Source organism: Carassius gibelio, chromosome B5, assembly GCF_023724105.1.
Source record: "Carassius gibelio isolate Cgi1373 ecotype wild population from Czech Republic chromosome B5, carGib1.2-hapl.c, whole genome shotgun sequence".
Classification (NCBI taxonomy): Eukaryota; Metazoa; Chordata; class Actinopteri; order Cypriniformes; family Cyprinidae; genus Carassius; species Carassius gibelio.
In genome coordinates this window covers 17878171-17891781 of record NC_068400.1, presented here as the reverse complement: position 1 = coordinate 17891781, position 13611 = coordinate 17878171, and the positions used below count along the sequence as shown (strand labels likewise).

At 41.4% G+C, this 13611-nt stretch overlaps 2 protein-coding genes across 3 annotated transcripts in view; one reads left to right on the top strand and one right to left on the bottom strand.

Annotated features, from left to right (window-relative positions):
• Positions 1 to 13611, top strand: part of ganaba (glucosidase II alpha subunit a) — a 29914-nt gene that overhangs the window by 9165 nt on the left and 7138 nt on the right. For both annotated transcript variants that reach the window (XM_052556630.1, XM_052556629.1), the window contains 9 exons: positions 88 to 145; positions 316 to 397; positions 487 to 583; positions 1554 to 1734; positions 1946 to 2099; positions 3180 to 3415; positions 3798 to 3924; positions 4008 to 4087; positions 4205 to 4345. In XM_052556630.1, coding sequence (XP_052412590.1) covers positions 88 to 145; positions 316 to 397; positions 487 to 583; positions 1554 to 1734; positions 1946 to 2099; positions 3180 to 3415; positions 3798 to 3924; positions 4008 to 4087; positions 4205 to 4345 — 1156 coding nt within the window. The remainder of the gene's footprint in view (positions 1 to 87; positions 146 to 315; positions 398 to 486; positions 584 to 1553; positions 1735 to 1945; positions 2100 to 3179; positions 3416 to 3797; positions 3925 to 4007; positions 4088 to 4204; positions 4346 to 13611) is intronic.
• On the bottom strand, positions 4482 to 11984 carry LOC127957915 (uncharacterized). The gene is made up of 2 exons (XM_052556619.1): positions 11842 to 11984; positions 4482 to 11430 (listed from the first exon to the last, which is right to left on the bottom strand). Exon 2 carries the CDS (start codon positions 11230 to 11232, stop codon positions 5143 to 5145), a length of 6090 nt encoding a protein of 2029 aa, XP_052412579.1. The 5' UTR covers positions 11233 to 11430; positions 11842 to 11984; the 3' UTR covers positions 4482 to 5142.

Below are 13611 nucleotides of genomic sequence, written 5' to 3'. Positions count from 1 at the left end.
TCTAATTCACCCTCCTTAACGTAGTTTAAACCTGTTTAGTTGTACCAGTACATATTTGTATTAAGAGAAACTTTGGCTGCTTTGCAGTAAAAGTGAGTCGGAGCAAGCGACAGAACAGGAGAATGTTGAGCAGCAAACCGATGAGGTACGTGTATTTGTTTTCAACAACTAGACTTCTCTTACTCTGTTGTATTTGTTTAACAATACCTAGATAGTACAACATTTTAGACTGCAAAAATTTAAATGTTTTCCTTTTTTCCATACGTACTTTACCTGTTGACTTTTTTCTTTATCTCTCTCTCTTTTTTTGTTTAGGATGGACAGATAAAAGAAGAAGAGGATAAACCGGGCATGTGGGAGGAAACATTTAAATCTCATGCTGATTCAAAGCCCAATGGTATATTGAAATGTGGAACATATCGAACATATTCAGTGGAATATTGGTGAGATAATTCTAGTCAAGTTTGTTTGTTTGTTTCAACTCAGGCCCATCGTCTATTAGTTTGGATTTTTCTCTACCTGGTGTGGAACACGTCTATGGCATTCCGGAACACGCAGACACACTCAAACTGAAAAACACGGAGTGAGTTTTTACACTTTCATGAGATTGATGCAAACGACACAAGCGACCCAAAGCTGAATGTACTCTCTGTTAGGCCATCCAAGATGATTTTGCTTCTTTGAATTAAGAGAAATTTAGCATTACTTTACTTGATTACAGATGGGTCCTATGCAGTGAATGGGTACCATCATAATGAGAGTCCAAATAGCTGATAAAAACATCACACTGGTCCAGAAGTGATCCATATGACTTTAGTCCATCAATAAAAATCTTGTGAATTCAAAATCTGTGTGTTTGTGAGGAACAAATCCAGCATTATGATGTATTAACTTGATTCCAGCTAAAATATGAGTCCATTAAAAAAAAAAAACAGATCTTTTGATCTGTGCATATTTCTCTGCTGATTCAGACGAGACCATTTTTTTCCTCTGGATAATGCAATATTATGGACTCATATTTTAGGGAAAGCAAGTTGAAACCCCTTAATGTTGGATTTGTTTCTTCTAAACATGATGCATTTTGCTTGACAAGCCATTAATTGATAGACTGGAGTGTTGTGGAGTTTTGTGGGGTTTTTTCAGCTGTTTGGACTCTCATTCTGATGGCACCCATTCACTGAGGAATATCCTTTTATCCAAATTTGATCCAATGAAGAATCAAACTCACCTGCACCTTCGATGGCATGAAGTAGATTTCAGCAGGCTTTCATTTTTAGGTGAACTATTCCTTTAACCAAAAAAGTTTTTTTCATATGCAGATATTAATTTAAATGTAAATATTGCTGGCTAGTGCTGGTTTTGCTATTAGCCATGCTGCCACCAGCCAAGTCTATACTGAATATTGAATATATTTAAATGAAGATCCATTGTTATGAAAAATTATGTGACCCCAGCTTATCATTTATTAGATTTTTTTTTTAGCTTATCATTTTGGCACAAAATCACATAAATGGTAGTGTTCCCCTAAACCATTGTATTGTCGTTTTTCATAGTGGATCAGACCCGTATCGGCTGTACAACTTGGATGTTTTTCAGTATGAGCTTCACAACCCAATGGCCCTTTATGGGGCAGTTCCTGTCCTCATATCTCATAGCACTGACCGCACCATGGGCATCTTCTGGCTCAATGCAGCAGAGACATGGGTGGACATCAGCTCAAATACAGCAGGAACGGTGAGAGTGAGCAACCTGCTCTTTCTTTAGGTGTTTTTGTAAGGTTTTTATTTTTATTTTAGGGAATCAAATTAGGGAAGCACAATATATCAGAGAGCCTTGCAATATTGCCTGATGTTAACAATTTGTTTGATTAGGTGTATTAGTTTTGGTATCAGTGCATATATTTAAATGTTTTATAACAGTTCCTTTAAATGTGTCCATTTTTCAGACAATGGTTGGAAAAATACTGGACTTCGTACAAGTTTCTAGTGAAGCTCCTCAGACAGATGTACGCTGGATATCTGAGAGCGGTATTATTGATGTCTTTATCATGCTGGGGCCAAAACCTGCGGATGTCTTCACTCAGTATGCCTCGCTTACAGGTACACAAACACACAAGAAAAGGAAGCTCCACCTTTAACTTTAAATGCTGAACTTTTTTGTAAAGGATTTCATGTTGGTTTTTAACTTAAATGTACAGTTCACTCAGTCTGTCATTATACATCATATTAGTCCCCCTCATATTTTTTTTAAAAACAGAATGACATTTTGAAGAAGTTATTTGCATAATATTGCTGGCTGCCTTTAGATCTCAGATTTCATTCATGCTTTTCATTTTTCAGTTGGGAGACCCATAAAAACAAATGACAAAATTATGACAGTATGTAGTATGTAGGTTGAAAATAACCTGGAATATTACTCTACCGTTATCAAATATTGCATTTGGTTCCATGTTGAGCTGGAAGAGAAATGTACAAATGTTTAACAACTGCGTAGGGTTTAGTAGGGGAACCAAACTTTGCAAATTAACCAAGACTAACAAACCTGACTTTGAGTTTGATTTGTCTCAAAAATAATTTTGTAAAATATATCGTATCTCACACACACACACACACACACTTGAACTGAATTTTGTTGATAAACATCAATATGCATGGCTATTTATGAACCATTGCAACATGACAAATTGATTGAATGTATTCTGTTACTCCATAATATATTTTTTTTTTTTTTTTAGAAAATGAATATGTAGATTTAATAAATCCAGGCTGTTTTTGATCAGTGAATAATGTTAGTAATTCTCAGATTATATGTTTTTAAAAGTTTCACATAATATATTCAAACAGAATTTTATCATTTTTATCTTTCATAATGCATAACTTTTAATTTCAAAGAACGTCTATTTTTTTTTATTGACAAAAAAGAGATAAATGGAGTAATAAATTGTATGCTAATTAAATAAAAGTTATTAATCAAATGCAATAAGGTTTAGTTGAAAAATAATAAGATATGACTTTATATAAGATTACATTTTACTAGGTTCAAATGGCCATTGGGATCCATAAATCATATACAGATTTTGAATCATTATTAGTGGTATAATGTCCATAATTCTGTGTTCATAAGATAGTTTGAAAGCGTTATATTTATCCTCCTCCTAAACATAACCCTCTCTCTCTTAGGCACTCAGTCGTTTCCTCCTCTCTCTGCGCTGGCGTATCATCAATGCCGCTGGAACTATAATGATCAGGAGGATGTAAAGACTGTCGACCAGGGCTTTGATGAGCATGACATCCCATATGACTTCATTTGGCTGGACATTGAACATGCAGATGGAAAGCGCTACTTCACCTGGGATCCCAGCAAGTTCCCCCAACCTAAAGAAATGCTTCAGGGCTTGATGGACAAAAGACGCAAAGTGAGTGTCTGAAATTATATCTTATATCCAATCAACTATTGGATAAAATAAAGTCCCATCCTGCTTTTGTTTTCCTTTTTAAATAACTGTCTTCACAATAAGTCTAAATGTTCTGTTTCACTACGACTGTTATCCTGTTATATAGGAAAAATGATGCATGAAGTCCATTTCCACTTTATTAACCATTAAGTCCCCCCCCCATCCAAAAAAAAGTGTATACAAATATTTTGTACAAATATTTGTACGTTCAGTTAAATGTAGCTTATAATTGTATTGCTAGCAAACTGACTGTGAATATATAATGAATATCAAAGAATCCAAAATGATTTTAACTAGTAAAGGCTTTGATACATTTATGAAATTGTTTCTTCGGGCTCCTCAGTTAGTGGCCATTGTAGATCCTCACATCAGGGTGGACAGCGGCTACAAGATTCACAATGAGATTCGCTCCAAAAACTTTTATGTCAAAAACAAAGATGGAGGAGACTATGAAGGCTGGTGTTGGCCAGGTGCGTAGCTACTCATCCAGCCGTCTTCGAATCAATGTGACAAACTCTTCAGAGCTCTGAATGCATTGTTTTCTTTGCCGAAGGTAATGCGGGCTATCCAGACTTCACAAACCCTGAGATGAGAGCATGGTGGGCCAGCCAGTTTGCATATGACCAGTATGAGGTGAGGGTTTCTGATCTGCTGCTTCCACTTGCTCTTGATGAGATTGTCTTTCAAAATTAAAATGTTGGCATTTATAATTTTAGTATTGTATGTTTATGAATTGTTGTCTTTGTCCAGGGTTCCATGGAGAATCAGTACATCTGGAATGACATGAACGAGCCGTCTGTGTTTAATGGGCCAGAGGTCACCATGCACAAAGATGCACTTCATGGTGTCTGGGAGCACAGAGATGTCCACAACCTTTATGGGCTCTATGTGGTGAGAGAACTTTTTTTGTGATATGTTTGTGTGTTTGTCTGCTTATTTGTAGTAAACCTTACTACATTCAAATTACAACTGGTTGAGGCGGCCAAGTATGGACCAGATTCCGGTCAGAGAATCAGGAGAGCAGGAGAAGTCTTTAGATTGAGACATTTATTTAATCCAATATATGCATCTGCTATGAATTTAGATGTGTTCTACAAAGAAACAAAGGAAAATAATTACAAATTACTCACTATTAACAAATGTATAAATTGCCTATAACATCTACTGACATAATATAATAGCATAGCACCACAATGGAATTTAACAGCAAATATGCATTTGTAACCCAAATATAATTTACAGAAATGTCTGTAAGTGATAATATGATCAACACCAACACAATAAGGGACTGAGAAATGCCCGCTTGTATACATAATTATATAAGTAAATACTTTCGTGAAGGCTACATGTAGCTGACAATATATATGACTCAGCAAAACAATCGCGGCAAATCGCGGCCGCAAATAACCGATAAAACGGGACACCGCGAACAGTATAAACATCAGAAATAGCAAAAGCATGCATAACATATGACTATTAGATACAATATTGTTCGGACTTACTTGTATTATATGAACACATTACAGAAACATAGCAGCAGCATAAACAAAGACAGACAGCGATCTTCACTGGCAGGTAACGGTAATAAAATGTCCCTCTAGGAAACGTGAATTGAACTTCGGTTCCTAGTTCCTGAATAGGCTTTCTGACACAGCCGCCCCAATTATCTGGCAAGATAATTAAACACTTTAAGAAAGTCTATCGGGGGTGCTCGTGTCATTATCCTCAAGATGAGGAAGAGGGATTAATCGCACAACTGGACGAGTGTAAGTTTTGTCTTTAACCTGGACTCTGACAACACGAATTCTACCATCAGCTCCAGGTAAGGTCTCTGTTATGGTTCCTACAGGCCAGAGTGAGCGTGGTAGTTGTGGATCTGCAACAAGTACGACCTGCCCTACTGTCAGTTCCCTGCCCTCGGCGGTCCACTTTTGACGTCCCTGCATGTCTGGGAGGTATCGGCGGATAAAGGCAGCCCAGAAACAATCAGCCAGCACTTGGCTATGTCTCCACCTTCGTTTTCCAAGCAGGTTGTTAGAGTCATACAAGACCTGAGGCAGCGATGCATCTCGACGACCCATAAGTAGTAGATTTGGAGTCACAGGGTCCACATCCGCAATATCCGAGGATACATAGCCGAGGGGCTTGGAGTTCAGGATGCTTTCAATTTCTACCAGAAGGGTTTGCAGTACTGGTTCCGGCACCGACTGCTCTCTGAGGATCACACGGAGTGCTGCCTTAACTGATTTTATTTCGCGCTCCCAGGTTCCCCCAAAGTGAGGAGCATTTGGGGGGTTATGGCGAAACCTAATTTTCTGCTCTGCCAGCTGTTCCTGTAGCTTTGGTGACATGGCTTCAAAGGATTCCCGTAACTCCCGATCACCTCCAACGAAGTTGGTGCCATTGTCGCACAACAGCTCCATAGGCTTACCGCGTCGGGCTATGAAACGGCGCAGGGAGAGCAGAAAAGCATCACTGTCCATATGCTCCAACAGATCCAGATGCACACAACGTGTCGTTAAGCATTTGTAAATAATCCCCCACCGTTTCTCTTGACGGCGCCCAATTTTGACTGCGAATGGGCCAAAGCAGTCGACGCCGGTAGAATAGAAGGGTGGCTTATACAGATTTAATCTGCAGGGAGGAAGATCTGCCAGACGTGGGATTTGAGGTTTGGCACGCCAGTACTGACAGTCTCGACAGCTGTGCTGGTGTTTACGAACTGCTTCTCGGCCTCGAAGTATCCAATACTGGCGGCGCAGCTCTGCTAGAACCCTTTCTGAGCCAGGGTGAAGGAGTCGTTGATCTGTCTCCTTAATTATCAGCTTGGTGATAGGATGGCTAGGGTCTAATACAATTGGGTGTATGGCCTCTGGGTCAAGGTCACTAGCACGCCGTAGCCGTCCGCCCACTCTAATGAGACCAGTGCCGTTATCATATTCAGGGGCAAGTGAGCCTAAGCGACTGGTTTGTGGAATAGGATGTCCGACCTTTAAATGTCTAACATCAGTAGGGAAGGAGTCCATTTGAGCCTGTGCAAGAAGTAGCTTTTCAGCTTCAATATATTCAGAAGCCTCTGTAGGATGGTCAGTGTCAGTGGTAGCCGCCCCATGCAGGGATCTAACAGTAGCCTGGACGAGCTCTTGCCATGAGTGGAATTGGCTTGGATCTGGAAGAGAATGTCTAAGTGATGAAACAGCGCCAATAAAGGCAGATTTCTTTAATTCATTGCAGTCAGGCTCTTCTTCAGTTTTGGGCATTGACGGCCACTTATCAGGTGACTGATTTAGGAAGGCTGGACCTGACTTCCACTGATGAGGGCCTGTTAATTCTGTCAGTCTAAGACCTCGTGTGATGTGGTCGGCTGGGTTGTGATTTGAGTCCACGTACCTCCATTCAGACATCTCTGTTAAAGTCTGTATCTCTGCCACACGTGTCCCTACAAACACTTTGTAGCGGCATGATTCAGATGTCAACCAGTACAACACAGTGGTAGAGTCAGACCAGAAAGTGACTTTGTGGACAGGTATGGTCAACTCAGTTTGGATCACCTTGCCCAACTGGGCGCCGGTAAGGGCAGCACAGAGCTCCAAACGAGGTATTGACAGGCATTTGCGAGGTGCTACTCTAGACCTGGCCAAGACAAAGGTAAGAGTAACCTGTCCTTGATCATCTGTGGTGCGTAGGTATGCCACTGAACCGTAGGCCCTTTCCGATGCATCACTAAAGACATGAAGCTCTCGGGTGGCCGATGGGTTGTCGGCAGAGGCTGGGGTGTATGCTCGAGGGAACTGCAACTTGGGAAGAATTGGGAGCTCTCCTACCCAGGTGAGCCAACTTTCTCTCAAATGCAACAGCTCTATGGGGTCGTCCCAACCAAGATTGTGCTTCCAGAGGTCTTGAATAATGACTTTGGCCCTGGTTGTGAATGGGATAATGAACCCCAAAGGGTCATACTGACTTGCCAATGTTTTATATATATTCCTCATTGTAGGCTCAGCAGTCTCCACAGAACGCAAGTTGTACCCCAGAGTGTCACTTATGCAATCCCACCGCAGACCAAGAGTGAGTTCCTGAAGATCCATGCTGCTTTGTGTTAACCAGCGCTCACTGTTTGCAGACCTGGCCTCTGGAGGTAGGTGTTGGGTTACAGATGGCACATTACATGCCCACTGTCTAATCTCAAAGCCCCCTTCAGAAAGGATCTGGCGCAGCCCATCCACTTTCTCTTTAGCCTCACTTGTCGTTGGTACACTGTGAAGGCAGTTGTCGACATAGAATGAATGTTCCACAATATCAACTAAGTCAGCCATATCATCTTTGTGCCCTTGGACATGTTGTTGGAGGGCATGGATGGCACAACAGGGGCTGCATGTAGTGCCAAATGGAAGCACTTGCCACTCGTATATCTCAGGTTCTGCTTCCCTGTTCATGTCTCTCCAAAGGAAACGCAGTATTGGTTTGTCCCCAGGCAGCAAGCGGACTTGGTGGAACATACCTTTGATGTCCCCACTGATAGCAACAGTGTGCTGGCGGAATCTCAGGAGGACACCTAGTAAGGATGGTCCCAAAGTTGGCCCTGGCAGCAGCTGATCATTCAAAGACTGTCCTTGATGTTGGAAGGAGCAGTTGAAAACAATTCTGTCTTTACCATTGTGGTGCACCATGTGGTGCGGAATGAACCAAGACTCTGTACTTTGATCCGCTTCCTCTGCACTTATCTTTGCCACATAACCCGCTGACTCCAACTTACGGATCTCACTGCAGTAAACTTTAGCCTTTTCGGGATCCCGTGACAGTCTGCGCTCTGTGCGGCGTAAACTGGGGAGAACTGCAGTTTTGTCTGCATGGAGTAAGCTCAGGGGGGTTCTTCTCAGCAATGGGGTAGCATATCGTTGTACATGGTCCACTGTCACTCTTATAGTGGCATTTTGAAGCAAGGTGTAAGCCTCTTTGTCCTGTTTGGACCGTGTAATCATCTTAGTATTGTATGGGAGTGTGTCAACTTGCCAGAGTCTTTCCACATGTTGAATCAGGTCATCACGGTTTGGAGATGTCATTATGTGGAGGCACTGCTGATTTCCCCTTGAGGGCTGCATGGGACTCATCGGGCCTTGGAGAGACCATCCAAGTTGTGTATGAACAGCAATGGGTCCCCCTACTGGGCCTTTGCATATGGGCTGAACAGGTGTCAGGAGATGAGGCATGTCTGACCCAATAAGCAGCAGTGGTTTCACTCTGTCCATAGGAGGCAGTGGCAGGTCCTGCAGGTGTCGATAGGCCTTCTGGAGAGCAGCCACTGGGTAGTTGTGTTCTGCTAGACACAGGTCCGTAGCAGTGAACGCATTGTGTATAGCAAACTTCCTCTCAGGCTTGGATACTGAAGACACCTCAAAGGACACAGATGATCCTGCAAGTTCAGTGTGACACTGGTGGATTGTCTGTAAGGGGAGCAATTCAGGGGTACCAGATAATTTAAGCTGCTGCACCACTGGCTGAAGCACTAATGTTCTCTCTGACCCGTCATCAAGAACTGCATGAGTTTCCATAGTTTGTTGACCATTGTGTAGAAGGACTTTAACCACTTTCAGCATGACCTTGGGTGAATGGTTTGGATGATCAAGGTAAATCCTGGTAGGTGGCAAACTGACCATGAGAACAGCCCTGGAAGTATCATCAACAGAATCATGCAGAACTGTGAGATGTAACTCTTTACAAACGCCACATGTTCGCTTGAGGTTGCAGACCTCCACTGCATGAGTTCGGCCACACCTCCAGCAGCGCTTACCCTCTTTAATCCAAGTGATAATTTGAGCTGTAGTTAGTTTCTTAAACTGGTCACAGGCATTGAGGTAATGCTCCCTGCTATCACAATGAGGACAATATGGCCTGGGCTTTGGCTTTGAGCTAGATTTCTGTGCTGCAGCATCAGGACCTTTCATGGCTCTCTCACTGGTCAAGAGAACAGGTGTAAATCGCTCCTTGGGACGAGTAGATGTTGTAGGTTTACCATAGGACTTGGGTAAGTCGCTCTGAAACAAGGCTGCTGCTCGGTTGGAAATGCGTTTAGCCTGGGACTTAATCTCCAACCAAGTAGCCAGATCGGGGAGTGTATAGGTTTTGTCTGTGCCTGTCTGGAGAATACCCTTACTCAGGCAGTATTCAACAAAGCTATCACGATAGGCAGCTGGCAACTTGCTGAGCAGACGATCCACATGAGAGCCACACAAGAGCTCGAAACCATTCTGACCTTCAAGAGTCCTCAACATGCCCACCAATGATTGAACTGATAAGGCAAAGGAGTCAAAAGCATTAGCATCGCCCAGTCTAAGTGGCGGACTGTTCATGATGGCACCTAGCTCGGACTGCACAAGTTGTCTTGACTGCCCATACTTATCCTGAAGCGCTTGCAGTGCAGCTGAATATGGATGCGAATGATACATGTAGGCTTTAGCTAGCTGCTGAGCACTGGGAAGCTTCAAATGGCTTAATAGGACGTGGTATTTGTACTGCTCACTGAGATAGCTGTGATGACTTAACAAATTGTCCAATGCCAATTTTAACAGGGCAAAGTCACTCTCATTACCACTTTCAAACACTGGTAGCTTAGGCTGTGGGATGCCATAAGCTGAGGCATATAGTAGCTCTGTACCAGGGTATGCAGACTGTGTTTGGGGGAAGTGCTGGAATGAGGGTCGCTGAGCAAAGTTAGCATTAGGTGGCATAGCTGATGCATGCTGGCTAGTAACTGGAGGTTGCAGATGATGTGTGCTCACTGGAGGGTTCAATGATTGATGTATCACATATGGACTTGTAGACAGCTGTGGCATAGACGGCATGGACATATTCATGGAGTGTGCAGCAGTGGACATAACTGTGGCTAATGAGGAAGGCTGAGGTACTGCATACGATGCTGACATCACTGTGCGTAATGGTGCAGTTATAGGGGCAGTCTGAGATACTGTAGAGACTGGTGATGAAACTGCTTGTGACAAGTGGAATGGTTTAGGAAAAGAAACAGTCACGGTTTCAGTGGTAGGTAGTGTCGGCGCCTGTGGCCTGAGTGTCAGCTGTGATGTGTCGTCCAGCATGATTTGATCACCTGACGAAGGGTGTACAGATGATGTCACGGCTGGTGACTGAGTAAAGAGCTGCTGAGACAACGAGGGAGACTGTGGACTCATGGCTGGACTACTCTGATTAGGTTGAGGTGGAGGCAAAGGGCTGGCCGGTGAGCCTGGAGGCACAGGAGTGGCTGAACCAGAGTCTTCAATGAGCATGGTAGATACAAGCTTTGCTACCTCAAGTTCCGTCTCTGCTTGTTGCAGCTTGCGCTGTCTCTCTAGATGCTTGGACAAAGCCTCCTTAGCTGCAAGAGCCTCTTCCTGAATGCGCTGAGCTTCCTTTGCTTGTGTCTGCAGCCGCTGATATTCCATGTCAGCGAGTGAGTCCTCCTGTACCTGCTGCCGGAGACTGTCAAACTGTCTCTGCTTAATCTTCTCCTCTAAAACAGCAGTCTGGACATTAGAGAGTTCTGGTGGAAGATAAACGCCAGTGGAGGTAATGGAACGCCTGCTGGTCCTAGAATGAGAGCTGGTACTGCTGTGGGACGTTTTCCTCGAGCTGCTTCTACGTTGACTGGGACAGGGAGTAGAAACTTTAGGAGGATGGTCCTCTGCGGGCCGGTAGCCAAGCTCATAATCATCCAGGTGAGGCGGAAGATTTGTCCTGCGGCGAGGTCTTTCCATTGTCTCTGTGTCACTTACTGTTGGGTCCATACTGGTTTGATGTTGCTCTCAATCCGGCTCGAAGGACCAAACTAATGTAGTAAACCTTACTACATTCAAATTACAACTGGTTGAGGCGGCCAAGTATGGACCAGATTCCGGTCAGAGAATCAGGAGAGCAGGAGAAGTCTTTAGATTGAGACATTTATTTAATCCAATATATGCATCTGCTATGAATTTAGATGTGTTCTACAAAGAAACAAAGGAAAATAATTACAAATTACTCACTATTAACAAATGTATAAATTGCCTATAACATCTACTGACATAATATAATAGCATAGCACCACAATGGAATTTAACAGCAAATATGCATTTGTAACCCAAATATAATTTACAGAAATGTCTGTAAGTGATAATATGATCAACACCAACACAATAAGGGACTGAGAAATGCCCGCTTGTATACATAATTATATAAGTAAATACTTTCGTGAAGGCTACATGTAGCTGACAATATATATGACTCAGCAAAACAATCGCGGCAAATCGCGGCCGCAAATAACCGATAAAACGGGACACCGCGAACAGTATAAACATCAGAAATAGCAAAAGCATGCATAACATATGACTATTAGATACAATATTGTTCGGACTTACTTGTATTATATGAACACATTACAGAAACATAGCAGCAGCATAAACAAAGACAGACAGCGATCTTCACTGGCAGGTAACGGTAATAAAATGTCCCTCTAGGAAACGTGAATTGAACTTCGGTTCCTAGTTCCTGAATAGGCTTTCTGACATTATTCATTTTATTGTATTTTTATTCATTTCTTTTTTTTTTTAATAGCCACATAAATTCTTTATTCCAAAAGACATTTAATCTTGCATATGTCACACATATCACATACCTTTAAATAATTGTGGGGTTTATTTATGATTATCATTATGATATAATCCAATTAGGTTAGTGTCACCAATTATTATTGAATATGTAAGTTTAATTTTGCTTAAAGTATTTTAATATTAGTAAAATTCTCACTTGTGTCTGGGCAATGGTGTTTATCACATTCTCAAAAGAATTAAAGATTCACCCACGCAGAAAAAAAAGAGAAATAAAGATATATATTTGATAAGATATCAAAGTGTGAGATAAAAAGGTGTTTTATTCTTTACAGCCAGGCTCACGTAAAAAGTTCAAAAGAGCATGTTTTCGCAAATTCACTGCAGTTGGATACTTTCCAAAGAACGATTACTGAATCACAGGGTAAATTGTCATGTGACAACTTGTCCTGCTATCAGTGTAACAGGTTAATCAGACCTGATATATCTTGGAGAGAGAAAGTTTTATGGTTAAAATCTACATTTATTATAGATAACTCTTGTTCTCTATATTTACCAAACAGCTGTTGACAGAATACATTTTATTATGATTTTGTATCTGTCAGTATATATAATATTAGGGCTGGCCAATCAAAATTAAAATAGTCAATCAAAATTTCATTAGTCGCTTAATGGCAGAAAAAAGTCATGTAGTCCATGATTGACGGATCATTAACAGCTAGTCTATATTTATAGAACATTTTTATTTTAAATGAATCTATTCAAATGGAAAACAAATATTTTTAGCTTATTTAATCTAGGGCTGGGCGATATATAAAAATATATTTTGATATACTGTCAAAATTATTTACGATATTCAATATATATCTCGGTGTATCCAAGTGATAATGACCTAAAAGTTACTGAAGCAGTGTAAAACTAGTACAGAAAGTGCATTCTGTCAACTTTTTTTAGTGCATGCAATTAACAATTTACACTGTGCAACTAAGGGAAATAATTAAACTGGTAAGTATTTTTTACAAGTTTTTACTGTAGCTAAGAACACAAGTCTGCCTGTCTACAGTCTCTTGTTTAAGAGAAGCTCTGTGGCTTAAAACTATGTTCATACTGAAACTAAAAACCCTCTCATATGGGGAGCTATTTGCTGAAGCACATATATATTATTACACACACATACTGTATATTAATACCTATATTAAGAAAACTGGTACAAGGAATGGAAAATATTATAACAGTGAAATTCTTATTAGTAATTCCACATTACCATAGCCTTTGTTTCTCTATTCATACAGCAGCGATTGAGTTTTTGCATTTATACAGCGACCACAATTGCAAACAATACAGTCGATATCTCATGTCAGAACACAGATCGGCTGAATCATTCTTTCATGATTCTTTCGTGTGCATGGTTGCCAGATTGCTTAAATGGAGACTCCATCCCAAACTTTAAAATTTTCATTATTCAATTACCCCAGTGTCATTCCAAAGCCATAATAGCTTTGTTCCTCTTTGGAACACAATTTAAGATATTTTGGATTAAAACCGGTGGACACAGAGACAGAGAGGAGAGGAATTGTTGAA

Bases quoted from the DNA above. Each gene is read 5' to 3' on its own strand.
- LOC127957915 (XM_052556619.1), bottom strand. From the start codon at position 11,232: ATGGACCCAACAGTAAGTGACACAGAGACAATGGAAAGACCTCGCCGC.